This window comes from Oncorhynchus keta, chromosome 8, assembly GCF_023373465.1.
Source record: "Oncorhynchus keta strain PuntledgeMale-10-30-2019 chromosome 8, Oket_V2, whole genome shotgun sequence".
Lineage (NCBI taxonomy): Eukaryota > Metazoa > Chordata > Actinopteri > Salmoniformes > Salmonidae > Oncorhynchus > Oncorhynchus keta.
In genome coordinates, this window is record NC_068428.1 from 27,806,503 (window position 1) to 27,830,021 (window position 23,519).

The 23,519-nt window shown below is 40.4% G+C and overlaps 1 protein-coding gene across 1 annotated transcript in view; it reads right to left on the bottom strand.

Moving 5' to 3' along the window:
* Positions 1–23,519, bottom strand: part of LOC118387061 (kelch-like protein 29) — a 435,230-nt gene that overhangs the window by 84,246 nt on the left and 327,465 nt on the right. Inside the window, exon 6 of the mRNA XM_052523942.1 lies at positions 3,464–3,602. Coding sequence (XP_052379902.1) covers positions 3,464–3,602 — 139 coding nt within the window. The remainder of the gene's footprint in view (positions 1–3,463; positions 3,603–23,519) is intronic.

The following is a 23,519-nucleotide window of genomic DNA, read 5'->3' on the forward strand; positions in this document are numbered from 1 at the left end:
TACAGAGCATACTTATTGAAACTTCAGAGGGGGAAAATTGAATTACTGGAGGTCTTTCTGGGCTGAACAGCAGCAGCCTATAATGCAGTGAAATTCAAAGTTTTTCAGCAGGGACCCCATTTTTTCCACTCAAATTTCTTAGGATCCCATTTTTCCCCAGATTTATTTGAGGGAGCATGCAATTGGCATGCTGACTGCAGAATTTCCACCAGAGCTGTTGTCAGATAAATTAACATTAAATTATCTACCATAAGCCACCTCCAATGTTTTATAGAATTTGGCGGTACTTTCAACTGGCCTCAACCATGCCAGCCCAAAACCTCCACATCTGGCTTCTTCACCTGCGGGATCGTTTGAGACCAGCCACCCAGACAGCTGATGAAACTGAAGAGTATTTCTGTCTGTAATAAAGCCATCTTATTGGAAAACTCATTCTGATTGGCTGGGACAGGTTCCCAAGTGGGTGGGCATATGCCCAGTCATGTGAAAACCATAGATAAGGGCCTAATGAATTTATTTCAATTAAATGATTTCCTTATATTCACTGTAACTCGGTAAAATTGTTGCGTTTATATTTTTGTTCAGTATATATTGTCCCATATGATAATTTGTGCTCTTAATGTTGTTGTTTTTTACATTTGAGACTCCACCACAGTTTCCCCATCGACCCCGACTTTGAAGACTGCTTTAAAGGGGGGTGATAGGTTTTGGTGGGTGAGTGCCAGACGTTCATATTTTGGAGCTGTATTACCTCGAGGTAGCAGGGTCAGTACATCAACTCTGCAGACTTGTACTTCAGACAGAGGGAGGTGAAAGTTCCTTTATAGGGTGGGAAATGCAGCATAAAAAAATAAAATAAAATTATGATTTACATCAAATTAATGAGATTGCGGGTATCAGCAGTTAAACTGGATAGACATTTTTAACATCTGAAGTTTAATCATTTGGTGATAATCATTCATTGCTACTCATCTAAATTCACTTATAATCAGTTCCCTGACAGGATCAATTAGCTTTTTATAACATGAAATATCAAAACCATTCTAAATATTATGAATCTATATATTTTTTTTAAACTTAAAAGGAAATTGCTCAGGTATGACATAGAAAACTTATTTCTCACTCACATACTGTTGATTAAATGATTCGACTAAATCACATATATATTTTTAAACCATTTTCTAAAGTATGGTGCTTTATTGCTTTTTAATTTACTAATCTACTGCTTAACAGTAAACAACCTAATAAATGAAAATGACTTTAGTGCATCATTACTTTTCCACTATTCTGAGACTAATTTCGTGTCTGTGTGTTTAAGGTCAGCATAAATAAGCAGCGACATGTACTCTCACTCGCTCACCCTCTGATATTCCATCTACTCTGAATAATGGCTGGCTGGCTGCCTAGAGAACACCCAAGTGTTATAGGCCTGCACCCCTCTGCACAGTGGGGCTGGTGGGCAGCACAGCGTAGATGGTGTCTCTCTCTCATTCAACCTCAAAGATCTGGATGGGGTGCAGGGCATGTGTGGCATCAGCATAATACCACACTCTCTGGAGAGTGACCTGAATGGCACAGAGGCTGTAACTCAATGAGAGGACCACCAGCTGGGATGTGCTCTTCTCTCTCTCCCCCTCTCTGCTTCAACCAACCCAGTGACACCCCTGACAGCACGTCTCAACCCCACAGACGGCCAGGGTTAAAACAGCACGTCTCAACCCCACAGACGGCCAGGGTTAAAACAGCACGTCTCAACCCCACAGACGGCCAGGGTTAAAACAGCATCTCAGTGTTGTGTTCTCCAGTAAACACGGCAATAAAACCGCGAGGTGTCACTTGCCTTATAAAGAAAATGGTAGTTACTAAACATGCCATCATAAATTATTTGAACTTTGTCAAAAAGGTTGACAACCTATACGGTTAATACTTAGACGATCATGCAACTTAAACTATCATTAATTAGTATAACATATACATGTAATATATTCCACTAACTGTACGGTTAAATTAGAAAATTCTATGTTTGATTTAATCTAGATGAGAAAGGCCTGCGTTGATGACAAATTATGGTCCTTTTACAATGACTTATCCACTTAATGAGAATTTGCTTTGTCAGGCAGCCACATTTAACCAGTACAAAATCAGAGTGTAGCCAGGCAGGCAGGCAGGCAGATGAACGTAACCTGATGCGTCTTTCTGGGGACCCTGTGTGAGGTTGGGAACGGGCTGCTGTTCACTATTCTGTGTGTGTGTGTGTGCGTGTGTGTGTGTGTGTGTGTGTGTGTGTGTGTGTGTGTGTGTGTGTGTGTGTGTGTGTGTGTGTGTGTGTGTGTGTGTGTGTGTGTGTGTGTGTGTGTGTGTGTGTGTGTGTGTGTTGCATGCTGGTGTGATTGACACACAAAGCATCTCCTGGCTGGCTCACTAGATGGATGGCTCACCTCTGTCTGATAAGCAGCGTTGCGACCTCTGATGATCTCACAGGAGACAGCGTAGCTGCAGGGCAACTAGCAGGCAGCTGCCCTCAGACTTTAGACTAGAGCTTCCTATTGTTATGTACAGTCTCTCTCACTACAGTTTCCATCTGTTCAGTTAGTCTGTCTTTTCTGTCTGTCTGTGAGCAGTGCACAGGAAAACAAACATGTCAAGGAGACGAGAAAACATTGATTCCGGGGCTCTGTCTGAATCATTGTCGACAAGCACCTGCAAGGATCTGAAGACAGGGTGAGGACATTAAGAGAGGGCCTTGCCTCAGCATGAAGAAAACAAACACACCACTACTCTCACACACACACAACAACCAAGAAACACATACTAGCACCATATAGAACCAAAACAACCCAGAGACATATGAGGGATAGAGTAATGAAGAAATACTTTGATCCACTTCAAATTAATACATTAACAGGGAATGGTGTTAACCTGTGAAAGTAATGGTTGAGTAAAGCATAGTGGTGAGAGATGTGTCTGTGCTTTGTCCTTCGCTTGCAACTCTGAAGCTTCCCCATCACTTCAATGGACTAACGGTAAACTCCCAGCCATTTGCACATAAAAGGATGTTGTCTTGAAACGCCGCAGACAGACAGCTTAGAGATAAAACCCTTCCCTACTATACCACATAACACACTGTTGCTTTGCTATAATTTTTTTATGTGTTTTTTAGATGTGTTAAAGCCCCCCAGTCATGGAACGTTTTCTCTGCTCATCAAACTGTAAATATGGTTAATTGTCTCTATGGGGAGGAAAATGTAAAGACTTAAGATGGGGTAACCTTTTCCATCAAATGGTTTTAGTGATACATTCATTTGGAGTGGGAGAAGGAGTGGGTGGCTGCTGGCCCTGTGATAGGAACCAAAGTCTTCACACACCTGCAACAGAGAAAGGGGGGAGGGGAAAAAAGCAACACAAATGCGCCCTACAAAAAGAACAGAATGGATCAACAGCTGGTGGGGAAGGGAAGGCAAACCTTTTCACCAGATCCTTGAAATAAAGGCTGCAGGAAGCTAGAACATTTTGGTGGACTTCAAACTCTTTGCCTTCAACAATTATTTTCAGGTCTGTAAACTCTTTCGCTCTGCGCTGTTGGTTCAACTCCTTCAACATCTCTGTAGAACAAAGAAGAAACAAAACAATGCCATGTTCTGATTTAGAATAAGTATTCTCACTATTTTATACAAATATGATCATAGAAAGATATCATTGCAAAAAAATATTAAATAGAGAGACAATAGAAATGGGCAGATTATAAAAACATTATGGCCACAGCTTTCATTATATTGCAGAGAAGAGAAAATACAGTTTCGTAGTAAACAATTCAGTATTATAGGCAGGGAATGTGTGGCTATGTATAATAAAATAAGCAAGCTCTGCAATTCTACAGTTGTGTACTGAGGAGTTAGTGATTTTAAGCAGAACAGTCTAGAAGGTATTAGAATATACATAGTGCATGCAGCTGATAAAGGTAATATGAAAGACAAAACACTTGACTACTGTTGGATTTTGTAAATTCACTTACTCTGTGAATTCAACTAAAGGAACAACCAACTAAAAGAGATGTGCTTTGAAAACAAGAGACACTTGAATTAATAATGCATTATTGGGGCGGCAGGGTAGCCTAGTGGTTAGAACGTTGGACTAGTAACCGAAAGGTTGCAAGTTCGAATCCCCGAGCTGACAAGGTACAAATCTGTCGTTCTGCCCCTGAACAGGCAGTTAACCCACTGTTCCTAGGCCGTCATTGAAAATAAGAATTTATTCTTAACTGACTTGCCTGGTTAAATAAAAAGTCAAATTTAAAAAATATTTAAAAAACTCACCATGAGTCATTTTACCAGCAGCATCCTACCCTGGGTACAAGTTAACCCATTGAACCTTGCTGAACTAAACACTGTCCAAGCCAGAAAAAAAGAAAAAATACATCTACACACTTGTCTCATAAATATCACTGGGCAACAGGAGAACATGGTTTAGTCAATGGAAGGACTAGGCCTGCTGTAGAGAGAGAGTCAGAGCTTGTTTCTTTATTGTTTTAATGAGCCACCATGAGGAGCTACTGAGTGTACCAGACAGCAGGGGACCAACATCTAATATGTAACAGTGTACAGAGGGCAATCTATACTACTGTAATATGTATTCAACAGGAAACCATCAACAGTACTGTAGCACAGGCCTGTTCAGTGTGGCTGTAATGCCCCCTAAAAAAATAAAAAATAAACATGCCTTAAGGCCAAAGTGGCCGTTGTGCCTTTGGCCTGAATATAATAATTATAATGTCCTTCTCCCGGCTGCCAATCGCCCTGCTCTGAAGCACTTCTCACTCAGACGGCTCTCTCAATTCGTATTAGCCAATGTCAGTCACGTGATCAGGTTATTCTCACAGGCATCGCAGCTCCAAAGTAGGCTACTAGTGAACACACATCAGGGATGCAACAGCGCACGAGTGCATATCTACTATCCCCCCATAACAAAAGTTGATCTACTCTATTGGTCAGCTTGTCATTCTGTGCGAAAAAAGAAATGACACTGACACGATAGATCCCAAATAAATACAACCACTGCACGTAAAATAAGATGTTTTTTAATAGCACTGAGGTTGATGCAGTAGATCAGAATGTTTCACTTCAAATGTTGATCAATTATTAGGCTATTTCTTCACATTATAAGAGCAGCAATGCGACGCCGCAGCACAAATGTTGCAAAATGCAATTAGGGGAAAACACTGTTCTACAAAGCTCACCACAAAAATATCCTTTGGAAATGTAGAAAGAGGGAATATCTAAAGATGCAACAACGAGCATGGGAAGTTAATATGACTAGGATTGTGTCGTTGGCTGCTGGACAACGAGAAGAAGTTGAGAACATGAGAAAAATGACTTGAATGGCATATGAGGAAATGTTTATAAAATAATCCCCTCAACATTCCAATGGATGGAATACAGTAAGATATGCCTCATAAAAAGACAAAAACATCCCGGCTCTCAACAATTATGTTTTTGGTTAAATAGTTTTAAAATGTTGACAGCCCCCGCAGATTGCAAGGTGGTGATGTTGAGGCGCACAACGGGCACTGGCCTCTCTCTCCTATTGGAACTAACAGTTCCTCGAGCATGACAGCATCAAGCCTTTAGACTAATATTCATTTCAATTATATTTGTCAAACATGACTGGTGTTTAGCCTGTGTGTGTAAGTAAAAGTATCAAAGTTTGGCAACATTTTCAGGCACATCCGTTTGGACATGAGACTAGCCAATATGCACTTGACATGTAGGCAAATTATGTACATTTAAATACATGTTTTATTTTTAACAAGAATACCTCGTGTTTAGTTAATCACCTTGGTGCCCTGGCAGACTGGGCACCTCTTGAAAGCCAAATGGCCGTGCGCCTAGAATCACAAAATTTCAGGCCTGCTGTAGCATAAGTGTATATGCGGGACCCTGGTCAGTCCAACTGTTACTGGCTAAAGACAAGTCTGTCTGGCCTTCATGTCACATCTGAGATGGACATACCCTGTGAGTATATGAAAATTAACCCCAACAACTGATACTGGGTCAGATATTTGTTTATCATTGTAAAAGTTAAGTTGTTCTTGTAAAAAAAAGTTATTAGCGGTTAGGGTAATGTGTTTAACTTCTTGGTGACAGGGGGCAGTATTTTCACGTCCGGATGAAATGCATGCCCAAATTCAACTGCCTGCTACTCATCCCCAGAAGATAAGATATGCCTATTATTAGTAGATTTGGATAGAAAACACTGAAGTTTCTAGAACTGTTTGAATCATGTCTGAGTATAACAGAACTTATTTTGCAGGCGAAACCCAGAGGACAAACCACTCAGATTTATTTTTTTGTTTGAGGTTGTTTTTCATTGGGAATCCAGATTTCTATGGGACCTTCTTGCAGTTTCTATGGCTTCCACTGGATGTCAACAGTCTTTAGAAATTGGTTGATGTTATTCCTTTGTGTAGTGAAGAAGTACGGCCATCTTGAACGAGGGCCACTTGAAGTGCACTGTTGGATGGAGGCGAGTGACCAGAAAGCTAGCTTCAGTTTGTTTTCCTTCTGTATCGAATACAGATCATCCCGTCTCCAATTTTATCGATGATTTACGTTTCAAAACACCTAAAGTTGTATTACAAAAGTAGTTTGAAATGTTTTGGCAAAGTTTACAGGTAACTTTTGAGATATTTTGTAGTCACGTAAGTTGGAACCAGTGTTTTTCTGGATCAAACGCGCCAAATAAATGGACATTTTGGATATATAATGACACACTTAATTGAACAAAAGGACAATTTGTGATGTTTATGGGACATATCGGAGTGCCAATAGGTAAGATAAGGCATTATATTTTTATTTCTGCGTTTTGTGTTGCACCTGCAGGGTTGAAATATGGTTTCTCTTTGTTTACAGAGGTGCTGTGCTATCCTCAGATAATAGCTTTGTTTGCTTTCGCCGAAAAGCCTTTTTGAAATCTGACACATTTGCTAGATTCACAATAAGTGTAGCTTTCATTTACTATCTTGCATGTGTGATTTAATGAAAGTTTGATTTTTATAGTAATTTATTTGAATTTGGCGCTCTGCATTTTCCCTGGCTTTTGGCCAGGTGGGGCGCTAGAGTCCCACATATCCCAGAGATATTAAGGGAAACTTCTACATCAAGTCACAAACTTCAGTTGACCGTATAAAGCTTTCAACAGAGCATTTCATACTTTTCCAAATCTCTGCAAGGCTCCGGCAATGTCTCCTCTTCTTGCTACACTCAAATTCAGAAAGTGGAATCGGCAAAGCGGTCTGTTGTAATGGACCATCACGGCTCCGCAGACATGTACTGTGAATTAAACTGAACTCTGCACTGACACACCCACCCAGCCACATGATCAGTCTAGTCATTGACTAGTGAGCTGCTACTGTACTATCCACACTCATCATTTGTATCAAACAGGGGAGGTGTGCGCGCTTGTTTAATTGCATGCGTGCACGTGCATGCTGTCTACTGGTTTATGCGCAACTTATCAGATGAGCGATTGGATCCACTGTGACAAAGTAAAGCAGTTTAGTTTGTGTTATCATAGAACACTCAGTCAGTCTACCTACCAAACGCCCACCTCGGACTCAAACACCCAGGATTCAATTAACCTACTCTGACATTAGCCCCACTGTTTGGCTGGAAATACTCCATCATTTAGCTTTTTCTTTCTCGACTGACACTAGCAGCTCACTGGCAAATTAATTCAGCAGACTAAATTATACAGTATTAAGCCGTATGACAAATAAGAGCAATTCAAGACGGAGCCGTTCGGTGGCTGCATGTGGAAAACCCTCTAAGCAGAGGATCCAGATGTATCACAGCAAGGAATTAAGTGACTGAAATGGCCTGTTCCTGACCATTAACCACACTGAATGCAATGCTGGAATTGGAAGAAATGCATGAATAAATAGGCCATTCTTGTGGCATAAAGACAGCCTTGGCATCATTAGGGCGAACAACTAAATCAAATCAACTCTACATTACCCTCAGCCTCCTGTAATGAGTAGAGAGCGAGAGGAGTTGTAGTTGTCAACTTCAAGGCCCCCTATAACAGATTGCAAATAGAGTCAAACAGCCACTTGTGATAATATTGCCTGCTGTTGTAAACTAACGCATACACACACAATTCTCTACAAAAAAGTAACAGCCTTCAACATTCTCCGGCCCTGTCCTAGTCTACACGGCGCTCCAGTGCTGCTTGGCGCAGTTGGACAGTCATCTGATTACTGTGCAGCCTGCGCGGAATGGCGCAGGCACTGTGAATACGTGGTAATTGGAGTTTGCATTGTGTGTCCCCAGCGACCAACATGGCTCTCACCTTTAATCTAGCACAGCGCACTGTATCCATTTACCCCACCACTCGGACTCAGTCGAAAGGAAGGAGAGAAAACGAATGAGAAAGAGAACCATGGTTGTCAGCAAACAGGTTTTGCAGGACTGACACCTGAATGACTGATGGAAAGCTAATTATGGTGCATTTGTGTGGGTCGACCGTCACCCCGTGGGCCCCTAGAACAACCCATTATATCTGGGAGCGTGAAATAGCACACCGCGTCTCCTTTATCCTCTCTGTCGACAGGGAGCGTGGAGGAGGAGAGTCAGATTCAATATGACCATGGAGCTCCATAAAGACCACCATACCATTTCACAACACTAGTGGAAAATAGGACGGGGAAGGTACTGGTGATGCTGATGGGTTCTGCTGTTACCCACATTAGTATATGCACATCTAACCATTTCGCAACCAAATACGCCGATACCGAATAAAATGTTGAAAAGGAAGGAGAACACTTGTGCACTATTACACTAGTAGCAGAGGATTGTTAAGGGTATTGGTTCTACTGTTGAATTACACTGAACAATGTAAAGGGAGGCTACAGTTTTGCAAGCTCCGACCCAACTTTGCTATTTTATGATAATTGTTTATTTTTACCTTTTTATTTATTGTGTTTTTTGTTCTACCTTGTTATTGTTAGTATTACATGGTTATTGATTACTGCATTGTTGGGTTTAGAACTTGCAAGAAAGGTATCACTCTACTAGCTCACATGACATTAAAACAACTTGAAGGGACAGCATCCACTCTTTAGATTAGGGATGGGCCCACAAAAAAACAATGACTCATCATTAAAGGCCGCAGTTGCTCACAGGTCTGCGTACCCACATCCATCAAGTTTTAAGTTAAGTTTGCTGCAATTCTCCCCATTTTGCCATGGAGTGGAGAGAATATTTCGCAGCTAATTTCATGCAATTCTACTAATTTTGCCATTCGGCGGGAAGAGGAAAACTACAGAAAATGTCCTGCAATTTTGAACATTTTGCCAATGTGTGTAGAGAAATGTTTGCAGTTTTTAATATGATATTTACGTGAGACTGACTAACATAATCAATGGAGGACCCCTGGCCAGTAATGCGACCATGATAAAAAGTTGAGATGGGATGCCCGCTAAACTAATTTAGCAATCTAAAAAAAAAATTGCTGACATGGGCTAATTGACTGACATAACAGATAAAATGCTGATACACAACCAAATTTAAAAATAATATACTATTTTAACTCGTAACCGTAAGTTGAGACTCCGACTGACTTTCCCCACAAAAAAACATTTATCCAGTGGCCTTCAGTTACCCATCTCTGCATGAGTTTGACCAGTGGGTGTTTATGAGCCTTGTGGAACACTGAAACACCCCTTATTATAGCTGAGAGCTACATGAGAACATGGAAACAGTGTCCCAGTTAAACTGCCTACCCTAGTAACCCAACCATAACGTTGCCCCATGGTCAAATCAGCCAATGGTATGCACCCATTTCCCTTCACAGTAGCCAATCAGAGCGCTCCATTGTGTACTGTAGAAAGCTGTAGACAAAGGCATCATTATACATCGTTCTGTGATTGGCTACTGGGAAGAGATGGCAGAGCATGCCATTGGCTGCCAAAACCTGGAGCCATTTTATGGTTGTATCTTTTGGTCGTATGGGTCTCTGAAAGACTACCAATTGTACTTTCTATATCTGGAGGGAAAAAATGTCTGTCACAGTTTGTAATGCACATTAAATGAAACTCGTTATGAGTCAATCAAATGTACAGTAGGGGTGACCAGACCACTGAAATTGTTACGGTTCAACTGAAGTCGTACCCCGTCCACCAATGATGTGTAGCAACAGCACCCACCTGGGTGAAGCACAGCAGCCATTTTGTTCCAGAACGCTCACCACACATCAGCTATTATGACCAAAGCCAAACCTTTGGTTCCAAAATTAAATCTAAAAGGTTAAGGGGAAAATATATTTGTAAAAATATAAAATGTTACAAAAAATATATATTGGGGATTGGAAATGATGCAGACAATGACATTGATAGAAGCCACAATCTGCAATATTAAAGATGAGATACCCTTAAAAAACAAGTTTATTTCAGTTTGCATCCCAGTCTCTAATTAATGTTTTAACAATAGTCACTCCTCACATAACAATTAGCAATATATGCATCTAGGAAGTAATTACGTGACCAAAACAACAACGAAATAGCCCTTCCTGGAATAAAATAAATAAATACACAAGACCATTTCTGAATTTCCCGGGCTTTAAAGTTCTTGAGATGATATAAACACTGCAACAAAGTACATCTTTAAAAAATCATTATATACTGTACACATGTGGTAAGTTACGAGCAGGTTGTTTTAATTAAAATATACTTTTTTTTTTTTACCTTTATTTAACCAGGCAAGTCAGTTAAGAACATATTCTTATTTTCAATGACGGCCTGGGAACAGTGGGTTAACTGCCTGTTCAGGACGACAGACCTTGTCAGCTCGGGGGTTTGAACTCGCAACCTTCCGGTTACTAGTCCAACGCTCTAACCACTAGGCTACGCTGCCGCCCCACTTTAGCATATCACAAGAGCATATTTTATATCACCTATCTTGCTCCATCTATTTTCCACTGTGTGTTTCGTAATTTAAATAGAGAAAGCATTTTTTACAGTCTATAGTATGTATTTTTTTTTATATATTTCTGAATCCTTCTTCTGTTGAATGCAGTCCAAAAACTAAGCTATTAAACACTGCCAATATCCCTGGAGCAACATGATATTATTTTAAGTAACAAGTTAAGTAACCTAATGCATTCAAGTGTTGCTCTAGTAATATTGACATGCGTAGTCTGACCTTTTGGTTCCAGACTTCTCACTATTTACAATCAATCCATCCACCACTCTTCGGGTAATTAGGCTGAAGTAACTGGTGTAGCTAATCAATAACCCAACATCCAACTCAATACTGACCCCAGTGCTAGACTCTTTTTTAACTACTGTAGTCTATTGAATGCTGTTCTATCTGAAGAGACCATGGCTCACTCAGCATCTACGTCTTGACTATGGACGGTGGTTATAAATGTTATTGGCTGGACTTGCATCCATTTAGTTGTAAAACATGACACTAGCTTTCTTTTCGTTTAGGAGAGCATAGATTATTTTGAAGTATAAATTAGATTCAAAATATGTTACTGCTAAATTAACTTCAGCTCTGCTGTTAGTTTACTGTTAATGGAGCTCTTTCTGTCGGATTCTATATTCAAAATAAGTATTCACAACTATTTTCTCCCCTACAAAAAAAAATAGTTTTAGCCAGAATTTAAAATACATTTTTATCAATCCAATAGATTCTTTAAGTATAGAGACTAATGGAACAAGGTACAATACATCACAAATAAATATAACAGACAATATATAAAGGCAATTGTAATTATGCATTTAATTTAAATTGTATTAATTTTACTCTACAAAGGGCATAAAGGTGCACCTTTGTGTAAAGGAAAGATAATTTGCTATACTGAAGTTCTGCAGACAAATACATTTTTAAAAATGTGTCAAATTTGAATAAAGGATGAAATAATAAATAGGGCAATAATTGAATGATAGCAACACAGTTTAATTGTGAAATGTATACATATTTTAAAGTAAAAACAAGTCTGAAAAATGAAATACTCAAATACATGGATTTTAAATCAGTAATGAGTGAAGGTCTATGACTAGGCTGGACTCAAGTAGGTCTTGCTGGATATAGTTGGCGAAGGAGGCTGGGTCCTACCAGCCTGATTAAAGCCAATTCTCTCTCATCCTCAGGCCTCCATTTTTATTCAGTTCTACCAGTGAAGGTGCTTCCTTTCCAAAGATCAATTAGCAAAGATCTAGCAACTTCATTTACTTGTTGGCTGACATGTTATTCAAATAAATAACGTGCATAATCAACATTTATTAACTGGGACAAGAACAGTATTATAATGAATAAAGACCTATTTATTAAATATCTTCAACAATAATAATACAATAATAAGTATTTGAAATTATGTGAATTTAGCCGTTTTTGCCGAGTCTCGGTCAAATTAAGACTCTGGAGGTCAAATTACCGACATCAACACTTCAGCCAATTGAGAGGAAAAAACAAATACAATATACATATAAAGGTATGTGGACACAACTTGTGGTGTGGCTGAACTATTTCAGCCACACCCGCTGCTGACTGGTGTATAAAATCGAGCACACAGCCATGCAATCTCCATAGACAAACATTGGCAGTAGAATGGCCAGTACTGAAGAGCTCAGTGACTTTCAACGTGGCCCTGTCCTAGAATGACACCTTTTCAAAAAGTCAGTCAAATTTATGCCCTGCTAGGACTGCCCCGGTCAACTGTAAGTGCTGTTATTGTGAAGTGGAGAAGTCTAGAAGCAACAACGGCTCAGCTGCGAAATGGTAGGCCATACAAGCTCACTGAGCGAGAACGCCTAGTACTGAAGCACGTAAAGATTGTCTGTCCTCGGTTGCAACACTCACTACCAAGTTCCAAACTGCCTCTAGAAGCAACGTCATCGGGAGCGTCATGAAATGGGTTCCATGGCAGAGCAGCCGCACACAAGCCTAAGATCACCATCCGCAATGCCAAGCGACGAGCTGGAGTGGTGTAAAGCTCACCTCCATTGGAATCCGGAGCAGTGGAAACGCATTCTCTGGAGTGATGAATTACGCTTCACCATCTGGCAGTCCGACAAATGATTCTGGGTTTGGCGGATGCCAGGAGAACACTACCTGCCCCAATGCATAGTGCCAACTGTAAAGTTTGGTGGAGTAGGATTAATGGTGTGGAGCCGTTTTGAGGTCCATACAGAAATGGTTTATGAGAGCGGTGTGAGATCGGTGTGGAAGAACTTGACTCGCCTGCACAGAGCCCTGACCCCATTGGGATGAATTGGAACGCCGACTACGAGCCAGGCTTAATCGCCCAAAATCGTGGCTGAATGGAAGCAAGTCCCCACCACAGCAATGTGCCAGCATCTAGTGGAACACCTTCCCACAAGAGTGGAGGCTATTATAACAGCAAGGGAGCATGTGTCCCCAAACTTTTGGTCATGTAGTTGTTGTTTTTTTAAACTGACAGTAACAGAGAGAGCCCAAGCAAAAGACTTGGTCAATATGTCTCTTTTCTGGCACAAAGCCCTGTGAGAAATGCATCAATGAACAGGCAAGCAGCAGGTAGCCGAGTGGTTAGAGCATTGAGCCAGTAACCAACAGGTTGCTGGATCCAAGCTGACAAGGTAAAAATCTGTCCTTCTGCCCCTGAGCAAGGCAGTTAACCCACTGTTCCCTGGGCGCCGAAGACGTGGATGTCGATTAAGGCAGCCCCCGACACCTCTCTGATTCAGAGGTACATCTCAGTTGTATAACTGACTAGGTATCCCCCTTTCCTTTTCCCTTTCCCAAGCTGCAATACGTTCTCAAAGAAGAAGTCTCAGCAGAGGAGGGAGAGGTCACTAACAACACACAAAGACCTTTTACAACGCACAAAGCTTTCCAAATCTGGGCGTCTTGACTGGCAGTTGAACATGACAACCCACGCCATCACCTTGTGCCAGTAGTGGAGCAAGCCATTAGGTATTAAAACCGAGAGGGGTTCTGAAGACAGGCCAACAATAAGTGTTCAGACAGCTACTGTATACTACACTGTACATGCCAGCTATGAAGCTGAATAAACATATTTCATTCATACAGGCAAGATCAATCAGCCTTGGTAGAAAGGAGAGTCCAAAAGACAGACAACTGCACCCCAAGGCCATCAAACAGCAGCCCTGATGGAACTGACACTAAACCACCACCCTGGGAAAAATCTAGCCTACCTTGACATGTAAAGAGGGCGGAACAACTGTAGTAGCTTAACAGCCTGCCCATCTCAGAAACTGCCTTAGACTGTTGATCTATAGCTGCATAACTAGGTAGGTCTACCCGTATGCAAAAAAATATGATTTTACAGCCTATTTATATACTAAGTTTAACCAAAAAGCACCCAGGTGTTCATTTCAGCTGGTGAATGAACGCTAATAGTTATTCACTCATTCTAGCACATGTCCACATACATTTATGCTTATCCAAAACACAAATTAACACCCAAGACAAATTCAAGTTCTTGTGTGATGTTAACTTCAAGGTAGCGAGCATAGTCACTGAGTGCTTATTATTACTAGTACAAAACGGATATTAATAATATTTAATAGATTAATTTCACTCTAGACAGTCAGTTGAATGCTACCCAGTCAAGGTGAATAACACAGTGCTAGGGTGGACATCTTTGATACCCCTAAAACAAATTCTGGTTGTGCTGATTGATTTAACTTGTTATTACTAGATATTGCTGCACTGTCAGAACTAGAAGCACAAGCATTTCGCTAGATTGCCAATAACATGTGCAAGCCAAGTGTATGCAAACAAAACACTGATTTTCTAGTGGCACTACAGCCTTAGAGAAAAGTCCCTGGTGAGGATGTTTATTAATCTAGCTGCTCAGTGATCCTCAGCAGTCTTGTCTGTCCCTGGACTGATCCCCATCAGCAGTCTTGTCTGTCCCTGGACTGAGAGGGGGAGAACGAGAGAGCAAGAGAAGGGGGGACCCTGTCCCATGGGAGCCATGAAATGGGACACTATGTGGACCATTCATTTCTTCACCAATAGACTGACACACAAATGGAGTGCCCCAAATATAGTATACAGCACCACATGCCCTATGATCTACTACTATATTCTCCAGACCCCATGGTCTGAAACTCACACATAGGGAAGGGCACTAAATTGTATACAAGAACACACGTCACTACTCTATTCTGTTGTCTACCCTTGGGGCCCAGGACCAGACATACTGTACACAGAGCAGTAATACAGCAGTCAAACAAAGGAATAGTCTGAACACAGAGCCGTGGGAGCTGTAGGGAGGGCTGGGCGATATGGAATTAATTCAAAGCCATGTTTAAGCTCGATGTTCCATATGCCTGTATCGCACAGAATAATCAAGTCTCACTTTTATGAGTGTTTGTCTTTTTGGTTTGGTCCAACAGAATTGTTCATATGGACACCAAAAAAAATACATTATTTTACTGTAATAGAGAACTTAAACTTTCTACTTATACCCTTTTTATGTCTCAACTTCCAACATTTAGAACAGAGCAGACCCTACTAAAAATGGAAGTATCAATGAACACGGTGGAAAATGAACTCAGTTTCTCGTGCGCTGCATTGCAGTACCACGTATTGCTGGCAACATTTGTGCCAGATTTCTCGTCTGCGTTTAATATATGTGCAATGAGCATAAGACACATTATCAGGAATTGACAACTCGTTCTCATTCTGAGAAATAAGCATCTTATCCAGGAAGGACATTTGATTTCAACATCTTAAAGTGAACAGGCTGTGTTGGAGATGGACAGCAGGGTGTATTCATTACATTAACTGTTCTGTCATGTTAGCAAGCACACAGATCCAAGATGGTAAGACTTAAATGTGAAGACTAGTTGTCTATTCACTAGCACGTGGGATTGTTTATGAGACGTGTTCATTTGGTTATTATTACTAGATGTGCATTGTGTATGGTTCTGGTTAAATTTGTAACAAAAACAGCATTTTCAGATAGACTTGAAAGCCAAATAAGTGATTATTGCTAAACAAGTAGGTTACCCCTATGGTCAATGCCCACGCGGAAATTGAATTAGATTTTTTGTAAGTCACCTGAAAATCCATCAGTTTAAGCTCTATTTATTTTATGTAACACTTCTGCATCTGCGGTGAAAGGTGACAGAGCTAGAGCTGTGTTTAAACCATGAGACATCCAGAAAACCACTTCTCACAAAATTGTCTGTAGTGTCCAAACAGTCGGGTTACAAAATGAATACACCACTCTGTGTAAAGGTGAGACTCACAAACACGTCGGTTGTTTTGCTCTAGGAATACCCACAGGCCTCACAAGAATTGTCTGATGACTCGCTTTAAGGTCGTCCAGTTCCCGTCAAAGGTATGGAAGTACACTATATAAACAAAATTATGAGGACACATTAAAAATTAGTGGATTCTGCTACTTCAGCCACACCCGTTGCTGGCAGGTGTATAAAATCACCATGCATAGACAAAACATTGGCAGTAGAATTGTCTTACTGAAGAGCGCAGTGACTTTCAACATGGCACCGTCATAGGATGCTATTTTTCCAACAAGTCCGTTTGTAAAAATGTCTGCCCTGCTAGAGCTGCCCCGGTCAACTGTAAGTGCTGTTCTTCTGAAGAGGAAACGCCTAGGAGCAACAACAGCTCAGCCGCGAAGTGGTAGGCTACACAACCTCACAGAAAGGGACCACAGAGTGCTGAAGCGTGTAGCACGTTAAAATAGTCTTGTCCTCAGTTGCAACACTTACTACCATGTTCCAAACTGCCTCTGGAAGCAATGTCAGCAGACAGACACTCCTGGGTTATACTACTTAGATAAAAAATACAACTATTATTAGTGGGTCTTATGGTTGTAGAAAACTTATATTTAGCTTGGGTATGATTTTACAAGCCCTGAATTCATTAATTATTCCTGACTGTTTGAAATGCAGTGCATTAACCGTAGAAATTGTGCAACACCTTAGGAGAAATTTTATTTTTTTATTTTTAAATGTAGATATATATTGTGAATTGCCCAGGGGGCAAGGGGGAGGAGGGGTTACGAAGAGGGGGAAAGAGAGAAGGCACTATGCAGGGACCCTTCCTTTCCTCTCCCTCACTGGAAACCAAACAATTCAATAAGTGGGAATAGACAGACAAGGATCTGTTATTGTCCACCGCTCTGGGGTTGAGTAATTCACATTCAACAATGTATTGTCATACATGCACACATTGTCTTTTGTTTTTTTGCATAAACAATTTAATATAGATCCTATTGTGACACACAAAACCATTTAAACGTAGTCCAATGTGTTCTCCCCCACTTTTCCTGAAATATTTGCATAACTTCACAAACCCAGTTGCTGTGGTCATTCGATGGCGGTGGCATGTGACCAACCAGCTCAATCTTACATAACAAAATTTGAAATTGCGTTGTTTTTTTACAGTGGATAAAAGTATAGACTCAGAGCTTGTAATTCTGCTTTGAAAGTTGATAAACTTGTAAGCTCATTTTTGAGAAAATGGCCCTTGAATCTACGAGACTTTTGTCTACACACATTCAGCAATGTTCAGACCCTTTTAAACTTTAGCCACACCCAGCTCTAAGGATTCAAATGTAAGGCCATGTACTAAACAACCAAAGATTTCAAGACTAAAGGCTGGTTTCTACTACGGGTATGTTTTTAATCTGGAGTGCTCAGAGTGTGCTCGTAAACTGAGCGTGTTCAGAGAACGCTTCACTCTGAACATTTTACTCACCCTAGCAGACCTGGTTAGGCTGTTTGTTTATGTTATCCAGAGCGTTGGTAACAAATATTTTACTACATTAAATCATGACAGCAGTGTTTGATTATAATTAAAGAGATGGAGTCCAGACAGGCTCCTTCAGGATAGTTTGAATGTACATACAGGCTGATAGAATCAGCAAAGCCACCAGCGGACGTCAGACAAGAGCGAATATTTGTCCTTTCCTACTTTAGGCTTTCCGAAAGTGGCCTATTCGGTAATGAATTGACAAGGAAAGTATGAAGGGGACAGCTATGCTATAGAATGAAGATGAAATTGACCATCATTAAAATAGAAACAAATACATGTCCATAGCCTATTTATCAGCGACGTTGATTATCAAGGCGGAGTGTGTTGGAAAGATTTCTTCAAATACTGTGAGGAATTATTATAAGTTGAATGTACGTATTAAAAAATGTTCACAAAAAAATAAAAAATTACTTTCGACTTACTAAAAGGTAAAGAAAAACAATTACACATTCCAACATATCATATTTGCCAGAAGCAGGCCAGATACTTCTGTGAGTGCTCAGGCACGTGCGCACACTCCGTCAACATTAACAGGACAGAGAAGAAAGCAGACCTGCTCATTGGTCACATGGAGCGCGTAAACGATGCCATGAAATAAACCAAATCTTGTTTCTCACAAGTGTAGTAGGTTGTGAACTCTGCAAACAACATTTCCAATAAATGCATTAACAGATACATGTGTAACCAAATGCCAGGGAATAACGACCGGTATTACAAATGGTAGGATACCACATGGGCATTCATTATTGTGCATTGTGGGCCGACACTGTATAGCCGAGGCTACTATTCTACTTTGTGGGGATAGGAGGGCGGCATGTCGGCCAGGACTGGGCCTGATCAGTCAATAACTTAAGAAAATATTTCACATCAAATGATACCATGTCAGGTTGGAGGTGATTGGAGCATTGTCCATTTGACACAACATTAGCACATTATAGGCCTCAGAAGTAGAACAACCTTGTCAACCGCTGTTGAATAATTCATGAAGTCACACACATGCAACCCTTTTTAAAAGACTGATTTATTTACTAGGAAGCAATGAAAATGTGCATTGTATAAAAGAAAGTCGACAGAAAAAATTGCTTTTACTGAAATGCCATAGCCTATAATGCTGCACACCCCCGTGTATCTAGCACCTAGCGGAGAAGCTGCTGTAGAGGAGACGTGAACACTTTAACAGACAGACTAAGTTAGCAAAAACATTAGCTTATAATCATTAGTAAACACTCCCTCTATTAGGTAAAGTTTATCTACATGAATATAAAGTTAAAAACATTTTTAAATGAACGTAGACCTATTTAAAATGATTTTGAACGTTATTTTATATTTATGATGGACTTCACGGTTATTTATTCAATTATAGTCACAGCCCTAGACCACAGCTTAATGAAAGATTATGGAGATGACAAAACTGCTTCTGAAATGGACTGGCTGTCTGAGAACTTCATGATATTCAACTGGAAATGTGTGTGTGTTTTTTCCTCTCAAGGTTGTACGTTACTGCTGTGCCCAATTCAACCCAAGGGCCTTCCTACAACTTTAGTAATGAATATTATATGAGTGTAAGTGTAGGTTGCAAGTAGAGCGTAAGGCAGGTTTCCCAAACTGCCGGCCCACAGCTGATTATTTCGCCCCCAACTTGAGCAACAACAACAAAAATGTTTTGGGGGGCATGAAAGACTAAACACCAGCAAAAAAACACCACTCGGTTGTTATTTTGGAAATGTCATAAGAGAGAGAATGAGACTGAATATAAATGTTTGAAATAATCATATTTTAGTCAAATATATCTGTGCTTTTTGTGGTATTATTTGTAACTATGTTCTGGCCCCCTGACCATCCGCTCAAGAAGAAAAAAATCGGCCCGCGGCTGAATCAAGTTGATTATCCCTGGCCTAAGGCATGAGGAAGAAACGTCTCTGTGGAAATAACATAAGCTCAGTTATAGTTAGCCTACGATCACACATATAGCACTGTGCCTCAATAATTATCTTCAGTCTAGCACTTGTCTAGAACACAATGCCATTATCAACTCTCTCATGGTGACAATCTGAAGTTAAAAAAATAAAAATAAAAGTGAAAAGTGCAATGACAATCTACTGTATTATAAATCATTCTAATAATTCAAAGCTCTTCTCGCTGCAGCAATTAAAAGCATGCTGCACGGTTTTAGTAGAGGATAATGGAACATTACTGTCATGAGCATACGAAATATCACTCATAAGGAAGACTCACTGTCCATCAGGCTTAACGGTATCAGCTCCCTACAAAGATGCCTGATTACAATAAAAGTATATCTTTCTCACAGAGACACTGGAGACAGTCTAATACTTAGTGTGTGGAGAGGATGTGATCATGCAGCAAATAAGTAATGCAGATTACACACTCATCAATATAATACTTATGTCTAATGCCTCCTTGGAATCCTTAATCGTAAAATTGCAATGTCTGTTTGCAATATTACAACAAATAAGTTACTGCAAACAACAAACACTTTTTGCCTTGGACACAATGGTGTAAAGTGGGCAGCATTTTCACTTTTGGACGAATAGCGTGCCCAGAATGAACTGCCTCCTACTCTGTCCCAGATGCTAATATATGTATATTGTTATTAGTATTGGATAGAATACACTCTGAAGATTCAAAAACTGTTTGAATGATGTCTGTGAGTATAACAGAACTCATATGGCAGGCAAAAACCTGAGAAAAATCCAACCAGGAAGTGGGACACCTGAGGTTTGTAGTTTTTCAAAGCCTGGCCTACCGAATACACTGAGATATGGATGAGATTACACTTCGTACAGCTTCCACTAGATGTCAACCGTGTTTTGAAACTTGAATGAGGATTCTACTATAAAGGAGGGGCTCATGAGACCTCTTTGAGTCAGTGGTCTGGCAGAGCGCCTTGGTCTCATGACACGCTCCGGACAGAGTTACCTCGCATTCCAGTGCTTTTTCGGAAGACAAAGGAATTCTCCGGTTGGAACATTATTGATGTTTTATGTTAAAAACTTCCTAACGATTGATTCCAGACATCGTTTGACATGTTTCTAAAGGACTGTAACGGAACTTTTTGAGTTTGTCTGGATGAAATGATCGGATTACTGGGCTGAACACGCTAACAAGTGGCTATTTGGACATAAATGGAACTTTATGGAACAAATCAGTCATTTGTCATCGAACTGGGATTCCTGGGAGTGCCTTCTGATGAAGATCTAAGGTAAGTGAATATTTATGGTGTTGTTTCGAACTTTGTTAATTCCAAAATGGCAGACATTCCTCTGGCTGTTTAGGGCTCTGAGCGCAGTTCTCAGATTATGCTTTTTCCGTAAAGTTTTTTTTTAAAATCTGACACAGCAGTTGAATTAAGGAGAAGTCCATCTTTAATTCTGTGAATTACACTAGTACCTTTTATCAATGTTTATTATGAGTATTTCTGCAAAATCACAGGATGTTTTGGAAACAAAACATTACTGCACGTAACGCACCAATGTTAACAGATTTTTGGATATAAATATGCACATTATCGAAAAACCATACATGTATTGTGTAACATGATGTCCTATGAGTGTCATCTGATGAAGATCAAAGGTTAGTGATTACTTTTATCTATATTTCAGCTTTTTGTGGAACCCATCTTTGGCTGGAAAAATGGCTGTGTGTTTTTTCGATTTGGCAGTGATCTAACAATCATATGTTGTGCTTTCGCTGTAAAGCATTTTTTTTTTTTTAAATCGGACACGATAAGTAGATTAACAAAAATGTTTCTTTCATTTGCTGTATTAGACTTGTTAATGTGTGAAAGTTACACATTCAAAAATATTTTTGAATTTCGCGCGCTGCCTTTCAGAGGAATGTTGTCGAGGGGTTCCCCTGCGCTAGAAAGGTTAAGTCATTTTTTTGGAGTATCTGCACATGACTATTTATATTTTTGCCAACTTTTACTCCACTACATTTCTTAAGACAAAATACTTTTTACTCCATACATTTTCCCATGACACCCAAAAGTACTCGTTACATTTTGGTAGGGAAATGGCCCAATTCACACACTCATCAAGAGAACATCCCTGGTTATCCCTACCGCCACTGATCTAGCAGACTCAAACACAAATGCTTCATATGTAAATAATGGCTGAGTGTTGGATTGTGCCCCTGGCTATCAGTCAATAATACATTTGTTCCATCTGGTTTGTTTAATATCAGGAATTTAAAATGATATACTTTTTATTTTGATACTGGAGTACATTTTAGCTATTCCATTTACTTTTGATACTTAAATATTTCAAAACATACATTTAAACTTTTACTCAAGTAGTATTTAACTGGGTGACTTTTACTTGAGTCATGTTCTATTAAGGTATCTTTACTTTAACTCAAGTGTGACAATTTAGTACTTTTTCCACCACTGCTTGACACCATTGAACGTGCGATAGAAAAGCACAGTATGAACAATTTCTTTTAAATACATGTTTTACCATGCTGCGTAACGCTCCTCAGCTTGCCAACAACAACAATGGTTGCGCACTTTTGGACTTGTCAAATATATTTCCACTTGGTTAAAAGGTTATACAACAGGCAGAGTCGGTCACTCTGTATGTTGTTCTTACATCTGCTGCTGTTTAGTCTGGTCTAGTATGCCCTCAGTTTTAAATCACCCTGACTCCTCATTAGGAGTTAAACATCAGCTATTGACTGTGTGCCTGATTCTGGCAGCAACTCTCTGCAGCCTCCCTGTCTAACACCGGCAGGCGTTCCTTCATAGGTACTGCATTACTGCCCATTTCACGGCTGATGAGCAATAGAACACATCGACATTTGACTCCTGGCAATTCATCTCATCACATCAAATAGCTTTACCACCACCAGCAGTGATAATGAAATCCTGGTAGTTTTCCATCGGAGCGTGACTTACATTCCCTTTGACTCTACTTTAAACAGGGGAATCAATTGGCTTGGCCTACTATATGACGGGGGATGGTGGCAGTGAGTGGACGTTCCATGTGGGTAAATAGCAGTGCTACTCTCCAAGGGGTTCCTCTCTGAAAACCCAATGCACAACATCAACCTGGGTGACTGGGGATGTGGGTGTACTTTACCATTATTGGATCGTCACGCACTGCAGAACAGCCGAGTTGGAGATGTGATGGTACGAAGTGTGTGAGGATGCCGCTTGTCAAAATGCACAATCGATAGAGACCATGACACTCCACTTCCTCAATCCTCACATCCGGGTCAATTTTGAAAACTGAGCCGTTCCACTGAAACACACCCCCCCCATGGTTTGGATAGTTTTTTTTGATATTGCTGTTCAGGCTTATGAAGTGAAAATAGACCGTGGTGGAGAGAAGAGTTGTAGGAGATGCACTTTAGAAGTGTTTAGTTTGCGTCAAATCCCTTCATTATAAGAATCATAAAAGTCACAAGAAGGTGTACGCACACACTCACTCCTCATACTGTGCCAGTCCTTTCCTCCCGCCACCTCAGACTGAGCACGTGCGGCAGACTGCAGTCCCTCCTCTCCACTCATGTCAAACACCAGCTTAGCACTTCTGTCTGCTTCAATGGCCTTAACCAGCCCACTACACATGCACAAACGCAGGGACACTCCACAGCCTCCCCTCACCCAACCTCCACCCTGCTTAGTTAGGAAGGTCATCTTCCAGTCAGCTCACATCAGTCGTCATCTGGGGACCCTGAGCTCCAGCGATGGTAGTGTCTGCAATT